Below are 21,488 nucleotides of genomic sequence, written 5' to 3'. Positions count from 1 at the left end.
ACTAGAAATAGTCTTCCCGCACGCACGTTACGTACGCAGCGGACGACCTGTTCGGTGATCTCAGGAAGAGAGCCCACCCTTTACGAACGAATGGCAACACAGGTTGGGTCGTTTTGGGGTAAAGAAAGTTGCGGCAACCCTCGTCCCACCAACGCGCCCTATTTTTAACCTCCTACCTTACGGGACCCACTACGCCACCCGCCGTGAGTTGGCCACGTGATTCGTGAGGCAACGTGTGAGCGAGGCCTTTCCCCCCTTAATCACGTGGCGCCAACTCATCCGCCAACCATCCCCAGACGCGTGCCAATGCATGGGATAACAAATAAGCAAGACGAGAATAGTTGTAGATGTTAATCACGGCAAATAATGGAAGCATTCAAATGCAACAATACTTGGATGATTTGTTTGATCCACTTGAAACAACAACATTTCCTGTCTTTCCAGAAAATAAAGGGCGAGAGAGAGAGAGAGAGAGGGGTAAATAAAATTATAATATACTGTTCATCCCTGAGCTGAAACCTTAGAACAGAATTTTCACCGATCCAAACAAAAACCTGTGCTCAATTTTATATTGTAATTAAACCCCCAACTACTGCTGCAAACTCCTCTTCTTTTCCTTATTATGCTCAAGTGTTTGTTTCTGGTTTCTGCTTCCTCGAATGAACTGGAATTTGCATCCCCGTCCATGTGATCCTTATCTTCTCCTTTTCACAAGGGAAGATGCATTAAACACTGCCTAACAGTAGTGATGCGTGTGGTTCACGGAGTGGCTACAGCAACACAAAAGTAGTCCTCCGACCACCCACTCTTTGTCGGATGTGTCACGCAACAAGTCTGGAATCGACACAAAATATATGCTTTGTGGGAGTCTTCTTTTCTACGGACGTGTCAATTTTTTGTTGAGATGTCCTTTTGTTAGCATAAGTCACTCGGGTGGGGGACATAGGTTATGGAGACGATTGAGACTAGGTAGATGTGTATACATATATTTTGTGGTGTGTGGATAGAGACAGATAGATGCTGCAAGCATGCTCTCCCTAAAGGACATGATCTTATATATGCGTGGACCATGGTGAAGCCAGTTTCCGTAATGTTCTCTCTTGGAAGGAGAGATGCCAGAAATGATTGGGAGGGTGTAGTTTTCAGCTATCCACGAAAGAGAGATGCTGTCAGTAGAATATACTACTTGATCAGACAAATATTTTATGTAAGCTTGATCGATACTCGTTTCCAAGCAATAATCTGCAAGAAAACTAACAAAATCACTGGAGGGGGGGTTGAGAAGTCAGCTGCGAGAACAGAAGAGAAGCCCTGATTACTATTTGCCGGAGGAAGAGCTTGTCACTGTTTGCACGTGAGGTGTTGCCATGCAGAGAGACTGCATCCTGCCACTGGAGAGACGTAGACCTGAGACACATTGTGACCATCTCAGATCTCTTGGGAGCTGTGCAATGCATGACCTACAACTGAGGTAACGGTGGGAAAGCCACAGGTTTTGATCTCATCCGAGATCCGAGGATTTCCATGCAACCTCATTGCGTATCTCATCTATTTTATCTCCTCTAAATGCTCATTTCGATTGTTGTTTTGTATCTGAAGCTATTTTCGTCAGTTTCCGATATAAAAGCCAACACAAGTGCCTGAGCTTTTCCAGTTACTTTGTCTCCTTGCCCGATGTGATCACGGGAGTTCCAGCATCGACAGCAGCAAGGTTATTATCTTTCCCTCAAACAAATAGGTTCAGAAACCAGCTGTTTCTATGCCATAGAAAAAGAGAAAAGAACCTTATCATCTACTGGTTGGCATTCACAGATCAGGTGATGGTTGACAAAGCGATTCAGGAATGGTTTCATCCGATTGAATCTTGCACATAAATAGTGTAGCAGACAGTGGAGGAGGATAAGGACACGTGAGAAAGGGGTCGAAGAGACGGTGGGGCTCGTCTTAACAGATGACCGATGACTTGCCGAGACGTACGTGGATGGTGAGGTCATGGTTAGTCCACCACGTAGACAATTACCGTTATTCCGAAATAATAAAATGGTTAGATTTTCATTTTAAAACAAGTAATTATTTATTAGCCAGAGTAGATACGGGATCTAAAGAGGATCTGACTCAAGTTTTAATGGATCATATTTAGTCTAACATCGATCAAATTCTTCTTCCAGAGAAAAATTGCTTATGCCAAGATACATTGTAGATTATTAGCAACATACTTCTTTGTAGGAATATCAACCTGAAAGAGAAACATCGTGTGAGCTTTATCCTAAGATATGCAATTTTTTTGATGGATCAAAGCAGATAAAATTCTCATGAATTGTGCAAGAGAGGTGGGAGAATCTTAAGCACATGAACGTCACGTGATCCTTCCACCCACGTCCCCAACATGCTCTGCTGTACTTGTCCCTAATCGAATCTCTTCCTCTCCTCCTTCAAGTAAATATTATTATCGTAAACTAATAATCCTCTTTTATTATTCCTCGGGATTAGCGCCTAATCATCGCCTGCTAAATTATCCGCTTTCGTTAAACTGATACGTCAGCGACCAACCGCAGTCAAACTGCCGTACGGCACGTGATCCCACCCATCGCCTCCGTCTGTAGATCAAGGCCGTACGATCGCCTATGTAGCGCCCGCGGTAATACGGATCGAAAGCCAAATCGGTACGTAGTTTCACCCACGCGGCGACGGGCAGAAACGGGAGAGAAACCGCCGTTAGATACCGTCAACGGCGTTTTCCGTGACGGAAAAGAAGGGTTGAGAAGAGGATATGTAAAAGCGAGAGCAGAGACAGGAGTTCACCGAAGCGCGGCGTTTTAAGATCTCGAAGGGGTCTCCCCTCGCTTCTCCTCCGTGAAGGCCAAATTTCTCCATAGGGAATCATCACAACGATCTCATAGTTCGATTTTCTCATTCTGCTTGGATCCGTTCTGCTCCCCTGAATGCGATCGGGTTCGACTTCTCCGGCGGAGAACCAAGAAGATTCTTCCTAGGCTTCTGATTTGATCGTAATTCTGCGGCAGGAATTTGGGATTTCGGTTCTCGGAGAGAAGAAGTTGGGCGCAATTCTACAGTTTCTGTGATGAATTGCTGAGGATAACCTGCAAAAGATAGAAGATAGATGGAGGTCCAAGGTAGGGCAGGGTACTAAAAGTTCTTCCATGCGTTCTTGCCATTTAACGCCCAATTATGACGCTTATTGAGTCGATAATTCGTATGCGTAAACAGGGAAGAAAGTAACTCATGATTTCCTTTCGCTTTACTCCTCGGATTCGTCATTGCAGCTCGAAGATCCAAGGCCTCCCTCACAAGGTACCCGTCCACCGAGTAGCTCCATAATTTGTAGTAACTGATGTAGAACTTGGAATTATGCTGTCTACTGATGAAATCGTCGTCTTCTTTTCTCTCAATTTTTGTCTTTTTTCCTGCATGGACGATCCGATCCTCGCAAAGTCAGCTAAATTTGGCGTCAAAATCGCATATTTAAAAGCGTCTTCGTCGTTGCAAATGTGTTTCCAGGCTTCTTTTTGAAGACGCGAGACTTCCTTCAACCGCCAGAGCGGGGAAAAGAGGAGGACGCTGTCCCGGTCGAGAGGCCGGCCGAGCAAGCGCTTCCCGGCGAGGTGGGCACGTACGCCATCGGTCATGCGGCGGGCGCGGTGAAGCCGCAGCGGAGAGGGTGCAGCGAGGCGCCGGGTTTCCCTGCCGGGTTACAGACCAAACCCGAACCCGAATACGGTGGCCGGACCACCACCACCGCCAGCTATCGCCACGCCGGCGGCACTTCTTACACGCCGTGGGACGACAACGACACGGATTCGGGAGGTAACATTTTCATCACTTTTTTTATTTATAGTTAATTATTTTCTTTTTCGCAAACGAAAAATCGTTTTCTACTTTCAATTCGAGACAAAAAAATAGCAGTGTTTTCCTCGCTCGCTTCATGTTCTTAGAAACGAATCCGTTTCCCGAAAGCAAATTTTGTTGTGATTTCTGAAAACAAAAACAGATGTTGATATATGCACGTGATAGACTCGTAAGATTATTGGGCCTCCATGGGGCCATACAGTTCCCGTGCAAAAGCCCAAATTAATTTGTACTTATAGTTCTTTGTTCACTATTCTCTTCTCTTATGAAACATAAAAGCTTTTTTTTTAAGCTTTTATTACTATTTTGATTGTGAAAGAAGTACTATATATATATATATACAATAATTCAAATGAATTAGGAATAGAAATTAGAAGAGAATGAGGAAAATAATACAAAAATTTGTATTCATTTGCAAATCCAAAAGGAGCACTCGTGAGTACATTATGATTTAAGATCAAAATATTTTTCAAAAAAAGAAAAAAATAGTGAACAAGATTTTAGATATCAGAGATCAAATTGCATAAATAAAAAAATACTATGAAATTCAATTTGGGATCTTTGAATTATCATAAAATTTAGCATATCGTATGCTGGTTGGTTTCATGGCAGGGCAGAGGACGTCACACTTTGCTGCCGCAGGCGAATGCCACGATTCTGGACCCATCCCCGCCACCGTCGCCATAGCCGCAGCCACCACTGGCAGGTTCGTATCCTTTGTCTTCCTCTTCATCCCTCTATTTTCTAGAGGCTTTTCTTGCCTGAACTGTGTGGGCAACTGTTTGACAGGCAGGACTCAACGCCAGAGAAGAAGCAGCTGACAGAGACTGCCACATCGAGATCCAGTCGAGCTTATGATGGAGTGGAAGATGAGGATTTTGCAAAGAGGGAAGGCTCTTCCGCCAGTAAAGGTGGCTCCTTTTTTGCTTCGTTCATATTGTTCCTTATCCAGCTTCTTGGAGCCATAGAAGCTGAAATTTTGTTACTTGTGTTGCTTTATCTTTGGAGCAAATTCATCTGATTTTATTCATTTTTTTTACAAGGGGATGCAGATTTGACCATCAAAGTGGATGGAAAAGCGAGCTGCGTCGATCAGAGACCAAACAACCCACGATCAAAGCATTCTGCCACAGAGCAGAGAAGAAGAAGCAAAATCAATGATAGGCAAGTCAACGAAAAATGTTTGTTTTGTTACCAAATCTAGTTTCGTTCAGTTCCTTATTTTCCTGTTTTTTTTTGGAGTGTCATGCAATGACAATATTAGACTGAGGATCCAACAAATTATAGTGCTCCTTAGAACTAGAATTTGCATTTACCTACTGTATAGTTCATTATAGACAGTGTATTGTAGAACATGTTTGTGGTTCTATTGGTGTTGACATGGTTTTTGTTTCAAGTTTATTGAACAAAAATTTATGTAAAGATCGATAAATCATGACAAAAAATTGTGCTAGAAGGTGTATTCAGTCGAATGCTTTAGCCTTCTCCGAGCACAAATATTATAACCATATCTGAGTTAATATGACTGAAGTTTTATAGGTGACGTGTTGTTAAATTGGGAAGATAATTTCCACAAGTGGATGCCAACTTTATGATTCTTACCATTTGATTGACAACATAGATTTTACTTCATCATTTAATCGGCCTTCTTGTTTGACTTCATTCTTCAGTCTGCTGCTTTTTTGGATTGACCTTTACATGGAATTATGGATAGTACACAAAATACATAAATCCAAGATGTAGAGTTATTTACTTGTCTTCTTTTTTTTCTAAATTTAATGAAATCCAAGGTGTAGAGTTATATACTAGTCATTTATTTTCCTAGACTTGTGTGTTTATACTAGAACATAAAATATTGTGCAGATTTCAATTACTCAGGGAGCTCATTCCTCATAGCGATCAGAGGAGGGATAAAGCTTCGTTTCTCATGGAGGTAATTCATCATGCCAAGGGTATTTAAGCACAATGTTTCTCTTCTTTCTACAATGGAGTTCCTTCGCATTGACGTCTTTTAGCAAACTTTCTTCAGGTCATTGAATACGTCCGTTTCCTACAAGAGAAGATACAGAAGCACGAGTCATCACCCCCAGGATGGAATAAGGACAATACCAAGTTAATACGATGGGTAAAATCACAAAGCACAATTTATATGTGTGCAGAATGTGTTCTTTCACACATGCTATTATGATGGAGTAAAGTTTATCATGTTATTATGTTTTTAGAGAAAAGTCTTCACTAGATTAACCTTAAATTGGACCTGTGTCCAACGACAAACTAAGATTGAAATTAAAACCCAGGAGTGTGTAGCTTTTTCAGTTCTGCCAAAACGAAGCAAAGAGGTGGGTGACCACATTCACATTTCTCCCAGTGTGACAAAATTTCACATGATTGAACTCTTTCCAATCATCAAAATGTCCTTGAGTAATGCTTTTAGGTGACCATGGTGCATGAATACTCCCGTTGAGATAGTCAATGATCTCCAATACATCTGAACGGCTTAGGATTTTCCTCAAACATAGTCTGATTATAGCAACAGTCATATATAGAGACTAATTATGTCACTTGGATATTTTAAAAAAGGCGACTTTACGAGAAGTGTATAATGACTTCTTAGTCAATATCTCTATAATTTTTTCTGTCTCATAAAGTCCACAACCTGAGGTTTGAACTGTCTTTGTAATTGACCTTTTAATTCTTTTCTTTTCTTTTTTAGATAGATTCATTAACATTTAGATTGTAGCAACCAACTAAAAAGAAACTAACTGTTTGCAAGATGAGTTGTGCTTGTAGACTGCTGCATGGATCCTACTATCCTTGCTGTTCTGCTTCATCTGTGCCAAAATGATTGCCTAACAAAATCAGAAGCAATGTGTCTGGTCACACCAAGCTTGTGATCTCTTTGTTATTTCTGTAAACTGAAAAAATCTTTCAATGTTGTGCTTTGGATTCTTGGCTGGTAATATTTTCTTTTAATCATAATGAAGAACAAACATGTGCATTTACCATTATGAAACTAGGGGCTCAAAATTACTTCATCATAATCCTGCTTGCATACTTTTTCTTATTTTGCTAGTCTTCTTTTCTGATAAGCTTACTCATTTATCTTTTTTGCTTTCTATTTCTGTTTCTTTTTGGTTAAAAAAATTGTTTGTAGCAGAACAACAGCCAAGTCCCTCCAAATGGTTTATCTGTCCCACCTCATGTAGTGAAAAATGATTCTGCTCCTCCTGCACATGTGTTCTCCAAACAACTTGATGAAAGTAGAGTTCCAGTTGTACCTCCTTCCCCATTAAGTCTGCACAGTCCACCCGCTACAGGTCATACTGCTGGTGTCTTTTACAAGACAAATAGTAACCTGGTTGCCACACAGAATCTATTGCAACCAAGGTTGTTCCCTGTTGGAAGCGAAACTAGCATTTCTCAGTCACAGCAGAGGCTGGCTGATGCTGGTACCATGGCATCCCACAATCGATCTCCCTGTGTAAGAACATGCAGCCTTGCTGATTGTTCTGTTAGCAAGCAGATGTTGAATGAACAAGAGGAGCTGACAATTGATGAGGGCACAATTAGTGTGTCTACTGTTTACTCCCATGGGTGAGTATTAAGCATAACTCCATAAGTTGATTATATTTCTGAATATATACTTCTGGCAATGCAGCCATATCTTTCAGAGCGAGATTTATTTTTTTTCTGTTGTTTTTCTTTTATATGTATGTATGTATGTATGTATGTATGTATATGAGAATTATTGGGTTCTTTTTTTCTCATGGTTTGGTTCAAAAAGTTATGCAAGTTTTTCTTCAATTTGGTAGTTTGCACTGGCATTATTGTAAGTGGATCTTCTTGTCAATCTTTTTAGATTAATTTCCTGTGTAGTGGTAGAGATGTCTGTTTGCTGTGAAAATTTTAGTCTAAATTAAATGTCCTCGAAGAGACGAATCAATCTTTCAAACATTTTTGCATGACATTTATTGCTTAGTTTCCTGGTGGAAAAACAGGTTGTTAAACACGTTGACGGAGGCATTGCAAAGCTCTGGCATAGATCTGTCTCAAGCCAATATCTCTGTACAGTTTAAATTTGGCAAGCCACCAATTAATAAGAGGCCTGATGCCACAGCCACAACTTCCACCATTAAGGTATGGGCTCTATTGTTTCCCTACTTCTCGGTTTTCGATTGGCTTCGGATGGTAAAAGGGTTTAAAATCTCGATCTGGTACTAGTATCAGTCATCAACTATATTAGTGCAGTGCTACTAATATACCTATCAACTGAGAAAAAAATATCACACTGACTGTTGTTTAAAACCCCGATTCATAAGTTAAAAAGATGTCTAATCTTATTCTTAAAGCAAAAAATGATCTTTAATTTACTTTTCTTGTATGAAAATACATAATCATTCTACTATCTCATGATTGCAACTTTCTTCGATTCCTTATATACATATACTCCAGCATAGAATTTGCATGTGCATAACATACGACCATCGATTACTGTGAATCTTGTCTTCGAGTTGGCATTGTTTTCTTATGCTAAACAATCCTAGTCTGTTGACTTTTATTTCCTTTGCATTATTGTAGGAACCAGAAGATCCTGCATCATGTAATCAATCAATTGGTTACCGCAGGATGGGGATCAGTGGCGAGGAATCATCACGAGCATCCAAAAGACACAAAGCTCATCGCTAGTACTGCATTCGTTGGCCATTATACTTTGATTTTGTCATAATGATGAACTCTTCGTATGAATGTATATTCTGTTCAGCCTTTGTGGCCTGTTGAGGTGTTTGGGAACTGTTGTGTTCATTCTTTCATTTGCATTTCTGTCTTTTCGCAGTGGCCTCCATGACAATCGTGGGTGGGGCTGCTTCATTTTCAAGCCTCTTCTTTTTGTTTTTTTTTACCTTGTAAAATGATTCTTGCTGTGGGTTAACAATATTTACAAGGATTCTTGCTGTGGGTTAACAATATAAATTCAAACTTATGACAGTGTATCAATAAATCCTTTATAATATATATCTACCCTTGATGTATTGGCTTCAATTTTTTTTTTGTCATTGAATGCAGTTGGATTGTTGGTGAGTAATTGCTATGAGCAATAGTTTAAAAACAAAGGAGAGATGAAAGAAGATTTATAATCTCTCGTTGATTATTTACTAATGAGAGATAAAAGTAATCTACGTATCCACGTGTTATATTATTTATGTATTTACGTATTATGTTGTTTAGTTCCTAGGTGATCCGGTCTATTTATATATAAGAGTAGAGGGTCTAGAATAAATAATTTGGAGAGCCCCTCTCATCGATATCATGATTGGACTTCTTTTTATTGATCCATAATCATAATCAAAATCCAATCATATCCATAATATATCCTACCTAATTAGATAAGATAATATGATCTAACATTTTTTCACTTGACCTATTAAGTTATAAGATATAAAAAAATTTAAAATAAAATAAAAATAATTTAATTTAAATAATTATTGCTCATAACACATTTTTTTGTCATTGAATGCAGCTTGATTGTAGTCCTTAGAGTGATTTGACAACAATGTGTTCGTAGATCAAATAACTTTCTGAATAACATCAAAAGATATATATATATATATATATATATATATATATATCATAAATTTAATCTATTATTATTTAATATCATATCTTAATATTAATTTTTTGTAATATTTAAAATCAGATAACGTTCTGTACACCCATAGTTAGCATCTCTTTTTCTTTCATTTGGTGAAGTCCATTCTTTCGTGGTCATTAGTTTAGTCGACAGTAATTGGTACAATTGTTTTCAATTATCGTTTATGTCGTGTTCCATCTTTAATGCTCTCATGAGCTGGCTGTTCTCAATCTTGAATCGGTACATTTTTCCTCTGCTGCTATCATGGATGACCAAGGGGTTGATTCTTATAATTTAGAATCGAGTCATCATGTCATGCATGCATACGAGGACTCTGTCTGCAATGAGATCCCATTAGATGCTAAATGATAACGGATCGGAAATAGTAAGGTTTAGGGTTTGCACAAACCACATTGGCAATGGTGAAAAGATTCAAAACTTCTAATTTTGAATACCAAACTCATAACGGAAAAACTTCGACCAATATGAGTTCTAAGCTATACCGGCATACCATGTGTCGATCTTGGACCAATACGACTTCACTTTACGAGCAAGCATATCATGTGTCGGTTTCGAACTAATACGACTTCGATCTATATCAGCGTACCATGTTGTCACGACCTTAGCTGGAATTGCCTAAGACGTGAGGCACCCTTGCGGCCAAAGACTCGAACTTAGCTTGCGTTGCCTAAGTTGCGAGTCGCCCGTGTGGCAAAGACGCGAACTTAGCTTGCGTTGCCTAAGTCGCGCTTCGCCCTTGCGATCTTGCTCCGCAAGGATCAGCCACTTTGTAACCTCTCGCAGGTCCCGAAGGACCTGTAAAAGAGAAAGAAAGTTAGATCGAAAGAACGAGCAACGGACAAGTCCCGAAGTCTCGCGAAAAGGGAAGCTTTACAAGCAAATCGTCGAACACCTTGTGTGCACAAGAGAAAAGAGGGAGAGGGAGAAAAACAAGGCTTTCAAGGATGAACGAACAGCTGCAAGCCCACAAACAGCCGCTCACCTGGTCCCGGGCGCAAAACCAAGTTCCCGTAAAGGTCACGTGCGAACTTGCGAAAGAGTGTTCAACGCCCGGTATATAACCGAAGCCCCATCTAGCCATGTGCCACCCGGGGGGTTCCTGGGTGCTGAGATGGCTGACATTTTGGTGAGCGGAGGCAGCACTCCGCTCACCTCCCGCGGCACGCGAAAACGGAGCCGTTTTGGGCTGTTTTGGGGCTGTTTTGCTCGGTTTGGTGAGCGATCGCTTTGCAATGCTGCAGCTTGTTCGAACTTACATATTTACAAGCAAAATGACCCAAAACCATGAGAAAACATGCTGTCAAGCAGCTGTACATGCGGGTGTGAGCGACGAACGGTTCGTTGAACGGAGTTGTTGCGGGTGCGCGACGACCGTTCGTGACATTCTCCCCCACTCAAACTGTCGACGCCCTCGTCGACGCTTGTTGGTAGTTGTTGATGACTTCTTCTTCATGTTGCAGGGCGTCTTCAGGCTCCCAACTGGCTTCAGTTCGGGGAAGCTTTCGCCACTTCACCAAGTACTCTGTCTGTTCCGCTCCGCTGGGTAGCTTTATCTTACGATCCGCCAGAATGGTTTCCACTCGCTTCTCGTAGGAGGCTGTAATGGGAGGAAGCCGAGTTGGAACACTTCGAGAAGCATCTTGCGGATCCGAATGGTAGGCTTTCAGGTTGCTGGCGTGAAGAACGTTGTGAATTTTGAACCACGCCGGCAGCTGCAACTTGTAAGAAACATTGCCTACTCTGCTGATAATTGGGAAGGGCCCTTCATACTTACGCACCAATCCTTTGTGAACTATGTTCCTGAAGAATTGGAGTGATGCTGGTTGGAGCTTTACCAACACCAAATCGCCAACTTTAAACTCTTGTGGTCGCCTTCCCAAGTCTGCCCACTTCTTCATCTGTTTTGCCGCCTTCTCCAAGTAAGCTCGCGCAATATCGGCATTTCGATGCCACTCCTTTGCGAAATGATAGGCTGATGGACTACTCCCAGTATACCCAATTGCCATAGTGTGCAGAGTCGACGGTTGTTGTCCTGTGATAATTTCGAAGGGGCTCTTGTTGGATGCAGAGCTCCGCTGCAAGTTGTAGGAGAATTGGGCGATGTCCAACAGCTTCACTCAATCTCGTTGATTGGCACTCACGTAGTGCCGGAGATACTGCTCCAAGAGCGAATTTATTCTTTCAGTCTGGCCATCCGTCTGGGGGTGGAGGCTTGTAGAGAAGTATAACTTTGACCCCAACAATTTGAATAGCTCGATCCAGAATCGTCCCAGGAACCGAGCGTCACGATCACTAATGATATTGTGTGGGACTCCCCAATACTTCACTACACCCTTCATCATCAGTTTGGCCGCCTCTTCAGCTGAACAGTGTAGGGGAGCAGCAATGAAAGTTGCATACTTTGAAAACCGATCGACCACCACGAGTATCGATCCAAGTCCCCCTACAGGTGGCAAGCTTGATATGAAGTCTAAGGAAATGCTCTCCCATGGCCTTTCTGGTACGGGCAACGGCTCCAAAAGTCCTACCGGCTTCCGCTGCTCCGCCTTGTCTTGTTGGCAAGTAAGGCATGTTCGAACATACTCCTCCACATCAATCCCCATCTTTGGCCAGTAGAAGGCCCTCTCCACGAGAGCCAACGTTCTGTGAATGCCGGGGTGTCCATCCCAAAGGGAATCGTGACACTCTTTTAAGAGTTCACGCCTTAAATTGTCCACTCGGGGAACATAAACCCTATTCCCTTTTGTGTAAACAAGTCCCTCCTGGACCTAAAATCGTCGTGCCTTGCCTTCTTTGATGAGCTGCATCAGGATAACTGCCTGGGGATCACTATACAGCCCATCTCTGATTCGGGAAAGGAAGTTGGAGTGTAACTGACTTGCGTGGCCTCCGCCCTCCAGTTGTGCAGCATTCACGCATTCCACTTTCCGACTCAGCGTATCGGCCACGACATTCGCCTTCCCGGGCTTGTATTCCATTGCCATATCAAATTCAGCCAAGAAGTCCTGCCACCGTGCTTGCTTTGGGGAGAGCTTCTTCTGAGTTTGGAAATAACTCAGGGCGATGTTGTCTGTCCTCAGCACAAATCGCGACCCGAGAAGGTAGTGTCGCCAAACTCATAGACAGTGGATCACTACTGTCATCTCCTTCTCATGCACTGGATACCGCCTCTCGGTCTCGTTGAGTTTGCGGCTCTCGTAGGCCACCGGATGACCTTCCTGCATGAGTACTCCTCCAATAGCGAAGTCCGAAGCATCTGTGTGGACTTCAAAGGGCTCTCCATAGTTTGGCAATTTGAGCACTGGTTCTTCTAGGACAGCAGCTTTTAGGTCTTGGAATGCTATCTCACATTTGTCCGACCACTTCCAAGGCTGCTCCTTCTTCAGCAACTCCGTCAGTGGGGTTGCCCGCTTCGAATACCCGGCAATGAAGCGTCGATAGTAGTTGACGAAACCAAGGAAGGATCTCAACTCTGGCACCTTCTTTGGAGTTCACCATTCCGCAACTGCTTGCACCTTCGACTTGTCCATCCGAATGGAGCCATCACCGATTCGATGCCCCAAGAATAGGATATCAGTTTGAGCAAAGTAGCATTTCTCCCTTTTTACGAACAACGTGTTCTCCCTGAGAACCTTGAAAATCGTCCGAAGGTGCTTGACGTGCTCCTCGAGCGTTTGGCTGTAGACGACGATATCGTCTAAGTAGACGACCACGAACTTATCCAAATACTCCTTGAATAGCTGGTTCATGAGAGTACAGAATGTGGCCGGAGCGTTGGTTAAGCCGAAAGGCATCACCAAGAACTCAAACGCTCCATACCTGGTCACACAGGTAGTCTTCGCTTCGTCGCCTTCAGCAATGCGCACCTGCCAATACCCCGACCGAAGGTCGAGTTTTGAGAAATACTTGGCCTTGCCCAGTTGGTCGAACAAGTCCGCGATGAGCGGGATGGGATACTTGTTCTTCACCGTTACTTTGTTGAGGGCTCGATAGTCGACGCATAATCGGAGGCTCCCATCTTGTTTCTTCTGGAAGAGAACTGGAGCTCCGAAAGGTGCTTTTGAGCTGCGGATGAGACCACCGCTTAGCAGTTCACCTAACTGCTTTCTGAGTTCTGCCAACTCTGGCGGGGGCATGCGGTAGGGTGGTCTCGCTAGAGGCTTCACTCCTGGCTCTAGCTCGATACTGTGATCCACACCTCTGCGTGGTGGAAGAGTCTTCGGCAACTCGGGTGGCATAACGTCTTTGAACTCCTTCAGGACGTTCGCCACCGCAGCAGGTTCTTGAATGGCCTCTTCGTTGAGTGGCTCTAGCTTCATAGCAGCCACAAACGTCAATTCGCCCTTTCGCACCCCTTTCTTCAATTGTAATGCCGAAATATGTTGGGGCTCCTTGGTTCCTCTCCGAGAGACGGGAACCACGCAGGGGTCATCGCCTCCCATCATACATAGGGAGTTCAAGAACGGCATCGGCACCAACTTCGCCGCGTGCATAAACTCCATTCCAAGAATCACTTGGAAGTCGTCTAGTGGCACGGCCATCATGTTTGGTGTTTCCGCTCCAAGTCCCGATTTTGATAGGAACACCCTTCGCCAACCCGGAGATTCACCTGGCCTCCGAGTTCACCGCTTTCATTCGGCTTGGGCTCTTCTCCAAGGTCAACCCAAGTTGCTATGCTTCGCGATCGGCTATGAAGTTATGGGTAGCGCCCGTATCCACCATTGCACGGGTCGTTTGGCCATTTAGCTTGATGTCCACATACATCAGTTTGCTACTCCCTGCTTTTTGTGCCTTCGTCTTCATGTTCTCCCCCACTTGACCCCGCATAGCGTTCAGCAAACGCATTGCTCCCATTCGGGGTCCTTGCGACTCCTCATCGTCGCTGCTGGATTCAGAACTGCTTGAGCTAAGGGCGACAGCTTTGCCCTTGTCCGATCGGGGAGGGTGTATGGAAGCCGTCAATGCATTGAGTGCCTGTTTTTGTGGGCACTCCCTTACCATGTGCGGTCCTCCGCACAAGAAGCATCCTCCAGGTTTTGAGGCCTTGCCTTTCGGGTTCGGCCCTTTGTGGGAGCTCTTCTTCTTCTGTTCGCCCCCGAGCTCCTTCCCTCGAGAATGTTTTGGAGGGCGATTGCCTGAAGACTGTTTCCTTCTCGCTAGGTCTTCAGAGGAAACAAAGTCGGTAAGCCTTTCTACAGCTGCAATTGCCCCGACTACATCGGTAACATTCCTTCGATTCAACTCCTGTTGAGCCCATGGTTTCAAACCATCAAGGAAGTTGAACAACTTGTCCTTCTCGGACATGTCCTGTATGTCCAGCATGAGTGCAGAAAACTGCTTCACATAGTCTCGGATGGTGGTACTTTGGCGGAGTTGTCTCAACTTCCTTCTTGCGACGAACTCTGTGTTCTCCGGTAGGAACTGAGTTCTCAACTCCCGCTTCAAGTCTTCCCATGTGTCGACTCGACACCGACCTTGTTGAATTTCCTCCCAACGAGTTCGCCACCAAAGTTTCGCATCTCCATTCAAATACATTGTTGCTATAGAAACTTTGGTATCTTCAGAATCAGGCCTCGTAACTCGGAAGTATTGCTCCATGTCGAACAGAAAGTTCTCGAGCTCCTTGGCATCTCTGGCCCCTCCATATCCATGGGGCTCAGGTGCCCTCAAATTTTGTGGCGGTGCAGCGCGGGTGTTGCCTCCTCCCGCATTTAGCGTTCTTGTAAGCATGGCCACCTTTGCGGTGAGTTCCACCACAACATCTTGTAAGTGCTGCACGGAGTCCTTGGTGTCATCAGACAATCGGTCGACTAGGGCCTCGACCTTGTCAATCCTGGACTCCGCTTCCTCTTGCGAGCTCTCTACCCCAACAAGTCTTTGTTGGCCATGGTAGAGTTCCTCCATGCTCGCTTCCAGAACATCCAGGCGGGTTTCCGCCGTCGTGAGTCTCTCCTTATGACTCTTTTTCCCAGTTAGCGCACCAGATTGCGCTTCCTCCGCTCGCGGAGAGTTCCCAACTTCTCGCTCATCCTGTTCGCTGCCGCGATCCTCGTGAGCGGCTCCAACAGCATGAGAGCGAGTGTGCACATGCAGCCCACCTGCGGTTGCTTGGGGCAAGGGTCCGGCTTGCCCCGTCTTGCTTGATTCGCCACGATGCTTTGCCATGGCGAAGTTGCGAAGTTCATTCACTGTTCGATCGAAGAGCTTGCCCGCTCTGATACCACAATGTCACGACCTTAGTTGGAATTGCCTAAGGCGTGAGGCACCCTTGCGGCCAAAGACTCGAACTTAGCTTGCGTTGCCTAAGTCGCGAGTCGCCCGTGTGGCAAAGACGCGAACTTAGCTTGCGTTGCCTAAGTCGCGCTTCGCCCTTGCGATCTTGCTCCGCAAGGATCAGCCACTTTGTAACCTCTCGCAGGTCCCGAAGAACCTGTAAAAGAGAAAGAAAGTTAGATCAAAAGAACGAGCAACGGACAAGTCCCGAAGTCTCGCGAAAAGGGAAGCTTTACAAGCAAATCGTCGAACACCTTGTGTACACAAGAGAAAAGAGGGAGAGGGAGAAAAACAAGGCTTTCAAGGATGAACGAACAGCTGCAAGCCCACAAACAGCCGCTCACCTGGTCCCGGGCGCAAAACCAAGTTCCCGTAAAGGTCACGTGCGAACTTGCGAAAGAGTGTTCAACGCCCGGTATATAACCGAAGCCCCATCCAGCCATGTGCCACCCGGGGGGTTCCTGGGTGCTGAGATAGCTGACATTTTGGTGAGCGAAGGCAGCACTCTGCTCACCTCCCGCGGCACGCGAAAACGGAGCCGTTTTGGGCTGTTTTAGGGCTGTTTTGCTCGGTTTGGTGAGCGATCGCTTTGTAACGCTGCAGCTTGTTCGAACTTACATATTTACAAGCAAAATGACCCAAAACCATGAGAAAACATGCTGTCAAGCAACTGTACATGCGGGTGTGAGCGACAAACGATTCATTGAACGGAGTTGTTGCGGGTGCGCGACGACCGTTCGTGACAATGTGTCGGTACCAACTATCAGTAAAAGAAAATCAATTTTTTTGGTAAAAAAATAAAAACCCAAGCAATGCAAACATGTATCAACCAATATAAGAACGGTGACAGGCACACGGTTGGCAATAACATGTGAAGCAGCACAAGATAAATGGATGGAGCAAGAGTACGCCAATATTAGCCATATTTAACAACAGAAGATAATGCTGAATATAATTCCAAATCTTCAAAAGTAAATAGCAGATAATTTGGAGCACCTATATGATTGTCGTAGAAATAAGTGTGACCAACGACATAAATTATGGGCCTTGCATGATCATCCATACAGATGAACATGCTATCACTTGCCCAATGTTGTTCTTCATATGCTTACCATCGATGCCCTCGGCATCTCGAAGTTGAATGTGATCAATGGAATATGTTTGTAAAGCAGGACAAGGGCCATTGCTAGTAGACCAACTTGGCTTCTCTGTGGTGTGGAGTATAGAATGTCATGGAATGTCCTATGATCAAATAATGACAGTTAATATGGACGCATTCATGATATGACATATCCCAAATAAAACAAAATAATTGAGCTAAGATATTGGTGTCATCATATGATTAAGTTGAAACATCTAAAAAAACAAAATTAAGCAACATAGTAAAACAACCATCATTTTCACAAAAATATCAGAAATTAAAAGTACTCTCACATCATGCTGTACAACTGAGAATCATCTTAAAAAAAAAAGAAGAAGAAATGTTGATCTAAAAACAAAAAACCACAAACTGGCTGTAATTGGGGTGTGCCAATGAACCTAACATAACATATATCCAGTTGGGCTGGTTAGATTCAAATTGAAAAGAGAAAAATAGATCAGTTTAATTTGATTTAGTGCCATGACCCGATAGGCTAACTAGCATATTAATTTTGTTTGGTTCAAACCATTGATCAAAATGTCTAAGTTGAAGTTGATAATAGTACACTCATCGTACCCTTGTAAGTCAATCTTAATTTTACTCACTTTTGATGTGGGACTAATCAATGGTGTTACAATCTCTCACACTCAAAAGCTTCATATCCTCATCAAGACCCAGTATAGCCTAGATCAAACCCTAGCATGATGCATGTGAGGTATAGCCTAGTGGTGGCTCCACATCGTGACGAGTCCTCTTGCTCCATATATAGTCCTTTCCTACTCTAGCCTCCTCACTATGCCCAAATATTAGCTCGACTCTGATATTAAATGTCACGACCAAAGACTGATGGGCTAACTAGCCTATCAACTTCAGCTTAAGCATTTTGACTAGTGGTTTGGGCCAAACGAAATTTATGAACTAGTTAGCCCATCAGACCTGGGTCATGACTTTTAGTATCAGAGTCAATCTAGTATTTGAACATGGTAAGAAGACTTGAGTAGGAAAGGACTGCCGATAGATGGAGTCGGAGGACTCATCACAGCGTGGAGCCACTGCTAGGCTACGCCTCACAGCGTGTATTACTATCAACTTCAGTTTAAATATTTTGGTCAATGATTTAAACTAAACAAAGTTAATAGACTAATTAACCCATTAGACCTGGATCGTGACATTTAGTATTTTATCAATTGAACTGAAGATATAAGTATATACAAGAACATATATTCTACATTATTCAAAAAAATGGTGCTGGCCTCAAAAAATAAAAAAGTATACTTCTAAAATCATAGAAAAAAAGAAAATATCTTGAAAGTGAGGTTTTATTGCCATGTGATAACCTATTTAAACTTTTCTCCAACTTTAATCCTACAACAAGAAATAGCACACTTATCTGTATGTAAATTCGTGAAGAAAAACTCATAATCTATGATCTCATTTGAAATTGTTGTAACAAGAAATTAGAATCAGATTTTAGAGATTTACTAGGATTTCCTCTGCGTCATAAAGGCATGTCCATGAATACATATATCATCTGAAACTTAAACAAAAGCAAAAACCAAAGTCCAACTCCTCTTTAAGACTTCAATTTTACCCTCAAAATAAGTGCAAAATGCAGCAGCCTCATCCCAATTCACTTCTCCCTGCTCCCTCTCTTCCTCTCACTGCCCTCTTCTCTTTCTGTGTTTCCTTCAAGGACTGTGCAATGCATAGGAATTCCACCCCATCCGCCTCTTCCTCTCCACTCTCCCCTTTTCCTCCCTCCCTTATGTAATGAAGATCTTTGGCAAGCCATGGCACCTGAGATTCACCCTCCTATCTGGACTCTGATGGAGGCATTGGTTTAAATCATCATTGTCAAAGTTAGTTCTTTATATAACATTTTTATAACTGAGAACTTGTAATACAAAGAACTCATAGCATATTAGGATAAGAATCTTTTACATGTTTGTTGCTAATTTCAGCTTTTGAAATACCTAGGAAATTGTTGATTTCTTTATTCTACATGTTTAATCAATAAAAAAACTGTCAAAAAGAGGTCAGGTTCTTTGGATTCAGAAATCCATTTCAACCAAAAATCTGGTGTCTTCCTTTGCCGATCATCAGTTTTTTTTTTTTTGCCCCTTCTATCTATTCCAAGTGAGTAGATTAGATATAAGTTCTAATGCTATATATTTCAGGATCAGTAAAAACCTCACATAATCAATAAACACGAAAGATTCCACTTTAGTGTAATAATTAATGGGCTAATTACGTATTACCTCATGTAGTTAGACCTATTTAGCATCCAAATTCTTAGACTTAAAAAAATTACATTAAAACCTCTATGGTTATGAAAATGAAACATCTAACTCCATTTATCATAATACCGTCGGTTTTACTAATGGAAGCACAAAAATAATGGGTAAAAATATAATTTTACGTTTCATTTGGTGGTGACAGATGACATTAGTGGTGACAGACAACGGCACCGCTGGAGCCGCGGGTGACTATTGTGTATGGGGAGGGTGAACGACAGCGAAAGATGAGGCAAAGAGAGAGGAGGAAAAGGAGGATGCAGATGTCGATGCTCTGCATCTACGTTAGCATCGCTATGCATCTGCGTCAGCACCGACGTAGATGCAAAGCGAAGAAAGAGCCGCTTAGCATCTGCATCAACACCAGATGTAGAGCGTTGATATTTGCATCTTCCTCTTCTTCCTCTCCCTTTGTCTCACCTTTCGCCTTCGCTCTTCCTTCTTATCCATAAGGACCACCCATAGCCCTCAACGTCATCGTTCGCTACCATCAAAAACATAACTTGAATGTTGAAATTACCTTTTTATCTAGTGTTTTCGTACTTTCGTCGATAAGATCGAGGACGTTAGGATAAATAAAGTTAGATAATTCACTTTCATAGGCTAGAGACCGAGATATTAAAGGGATCTAAGTATAATTAGCCGACATTCGTTGAAAGCAGTAAGAATAAAATGATGGCAGATGTACAAAGTTTATGAAGGGAGAGGCTCACATTGCATCCTTCACATGACCTGCCTCTCGGCGGCCTCGGCGACGATAGGCAGCCGAGGGACCTGCCCCAGGAGGCACGCAGAGGACCCGTAGATGAGCGACAGGAACAGGAACAGGAAGACAGTGCTGTCGAGGCTCTGGAGGAGGTCCAACCCGATGCCCTCACTCGGGTTGAAAGATCGTTCGAGGAGGTCGGGGAAGATGAGGAGGACATCGAGGACGATGGCCTGCATGGTGTTGAAGCGGACGTAACGGCTAAACCTGGAGGGGTTGCGGACGACGGCGAAATAGAGGGTGAGGAAGAGGAGGAAGGGGGTGAAGGGGGAGGAGCGGAAGAGGCGAATGGCCGGGACAAGGGGCTGGAGGAGGACCTGGAACGCCGGGAACTGGGTCAGCACGAAGCGCCCGTAGTGGACGCCGTCAAGGAAGGGGTACAGGTAGCAGACGGCGGCGAGAAGGCGGTCCGGGGGGTCGGCGGCGTCGCCGTTCTTGGTGGCGCGAACAGGGTAGGAGTCGAAACGTCGCCACTGCCGACGGCGTGAGGGACCGGGAAGGCGAAGTCCGACGAGCTGCTGCAGATGCTGGTGGCGGTGGTGGTGATGGAGGTGGAGAGGCGGGGGTTTAGGGAGGAAGAAGAGAACAGAAGCAGCAGCCATTGATTGGTTTCCTCTCCTCCCCTTGATTTGTGTGTGGTTTGTTGAGCCAGAGAAAGGGGATAACAGATTTGGTGGTGACTAGACGGGGCTGGTCCGGCCCAATTATGAATCGGTATTTGGTGGGCCGGACCGATCCAGTCCCTTGTCGGTGCCCCGGTTTGGTGGACCGTTCCTTTCCGGTTTTAGGATTGACCGTACGTCAGACTTGGAGATTCGGGAGAGTCGTTACCGGATCACGCTAACCACACATGACGCTTGGAGATTCGGGATTGACTTGAGAGTTTTGATAGATCATATGCGCGAGTAGTTTTGATACGTCGGATATGATATTTCATCACTCTTTTGAAGGAGTTTGCATCTGGAGGACTTGAAAAAAATATTCATTGTTGAGACAATCAAAGAGTCAAACCGAACAGAGATTCAAATTTCATACTATTACGAAAACAATCAAAGTGATTAAAAGCTATATAATATTATCAAAACAATCTAAAAGATCAAAAATAAATAAGTACTATTATGAAATAAATAAAAATATTATACACACACACACACACATATATATATATATATATATATATATATATATATATATATATATATATATATATATATATATATGTAGTGAATAAAGTTATATTTCTTTTAAGATTGTTGAATATGTTTCAATTTGAAGCCGAGTGAAGTCTTTTTCAATTGCAAACTACATCTTCACAGCCAATGTTTCACGTTACATGACAGACTTGTCATATACATAGAAAAGACATGTCGAACAGCAACTCCCATTGTGGTCCTGATGATGAATCTAATGCCTTCATCACGCAAAAGAGAGGATCCATGAATATTGAATTTAAACCATTCAAAAAGGTGATTTTTGTAAGATGAGTTGAAGATAAAA

General features: G+C 43.3%; 2 protein-coding genes across 4 annotated transcripts; one reads left to right on the top strand and one right to left on the bottom strand.

Annotated features, from left to right (window-relative positions):
- Window positions 1–2,790: 2,790 nt before the first annotated feature.
- On the top strand, window positions 2,791–8,907 carry LOC135649970 (transcription factor BIM2-like). Of its 2 annotated transcripts, none has more exons than XM_065168976.1 (11): window positions 2,791–3,134; window positions 3,229–3,312; window positions 3,520–3,825; window positions 4,480–4,573; window positions 4,657–4,778; window positions 4,920–5,031; window positions 5,731–5,800; window positions 5,897–5,992; window positions 7,025–7,461; window positions 7,866–8,004; window positions 8,446–8,907. In XM_065168976.1, the coding sequence occupies exons 1-11, from the start codon at window positions 3,122–3,124 to the stop codon at window positions 8,551–8,553; spliced, it is 1,581 nt and encodes a 526-aa protein (XP_065025048.1). In that variant the 5' UTR covers window positions 2,791–3,121; the 3' UTR covers window positions 8,554–8,907. The 2 variants fall into 2 exon arrangements, with proteins under 2 accessions (XP_065025048.1, XP_065025047.1); XM_065168975.1 differs by having other exon boundaries at window positions 4,911–5,031.
- Window positions 8,908–16,685: 7,778 nt separating this feature from the next.
- On the bottom strand, window positions 16,686–20,644 carry LOC135648350 (protein TIC 20-v, chloroplastic-like). Of its 2 annotated transcripts, none has more exons than XM_065165975.1 (2): window positions 19,939–20,643; window positions 16,686–17,032 (listed from the first exon to the last, which is right to left on the bottom strand). In XM_065165975.1, exon 1 carries the CDS (start codon window positions 20,591–20,593, stop codon window positions 19,949–19,951), a length of 645 nt encoding a protein of 214 aa, XP_065022047.1. In that variant the 5' UTR covers window positions 20,594–20,643; the 3' UTR covers window positions 16,686–17,032; window positions 19,939–19,948. The 2 variants fall into 2 exon arrangements, with proteins under 2 accessions (XP_065022047.1, XP_065022048.1); XM_065165976.1 differs by lacking the exon at window positions 16,686–17,032 and adding an exon at window positions 18,395–18,754 and having other exon boundaries at window positions 19,939–20,644.
- Between the last annotated feature and the right edge of the window lie 844 nt (window positions 20,645–21,488).

This window comes from Musa acuminata, chromosome BXJ3-9 (genome assembly GCF_036884655.1).
Source record: "Musa acuminata AAA Group cultivar baxijiao chromosome BXJ3-9, Cavendish_Baxijiao_AAA, whole genome shotgun sequence".
Lineage (NCBI taxonomy): Eukaryota > Viridiplantae > Streptophyta > Magnoliopsida > Zingiberales > Musaceae > Musa > Musa acuminata.
Note: the sequence above shows the minus strand (reverse complement) of the source record. Positions and strands in the feature narration are given on the sequence as shown.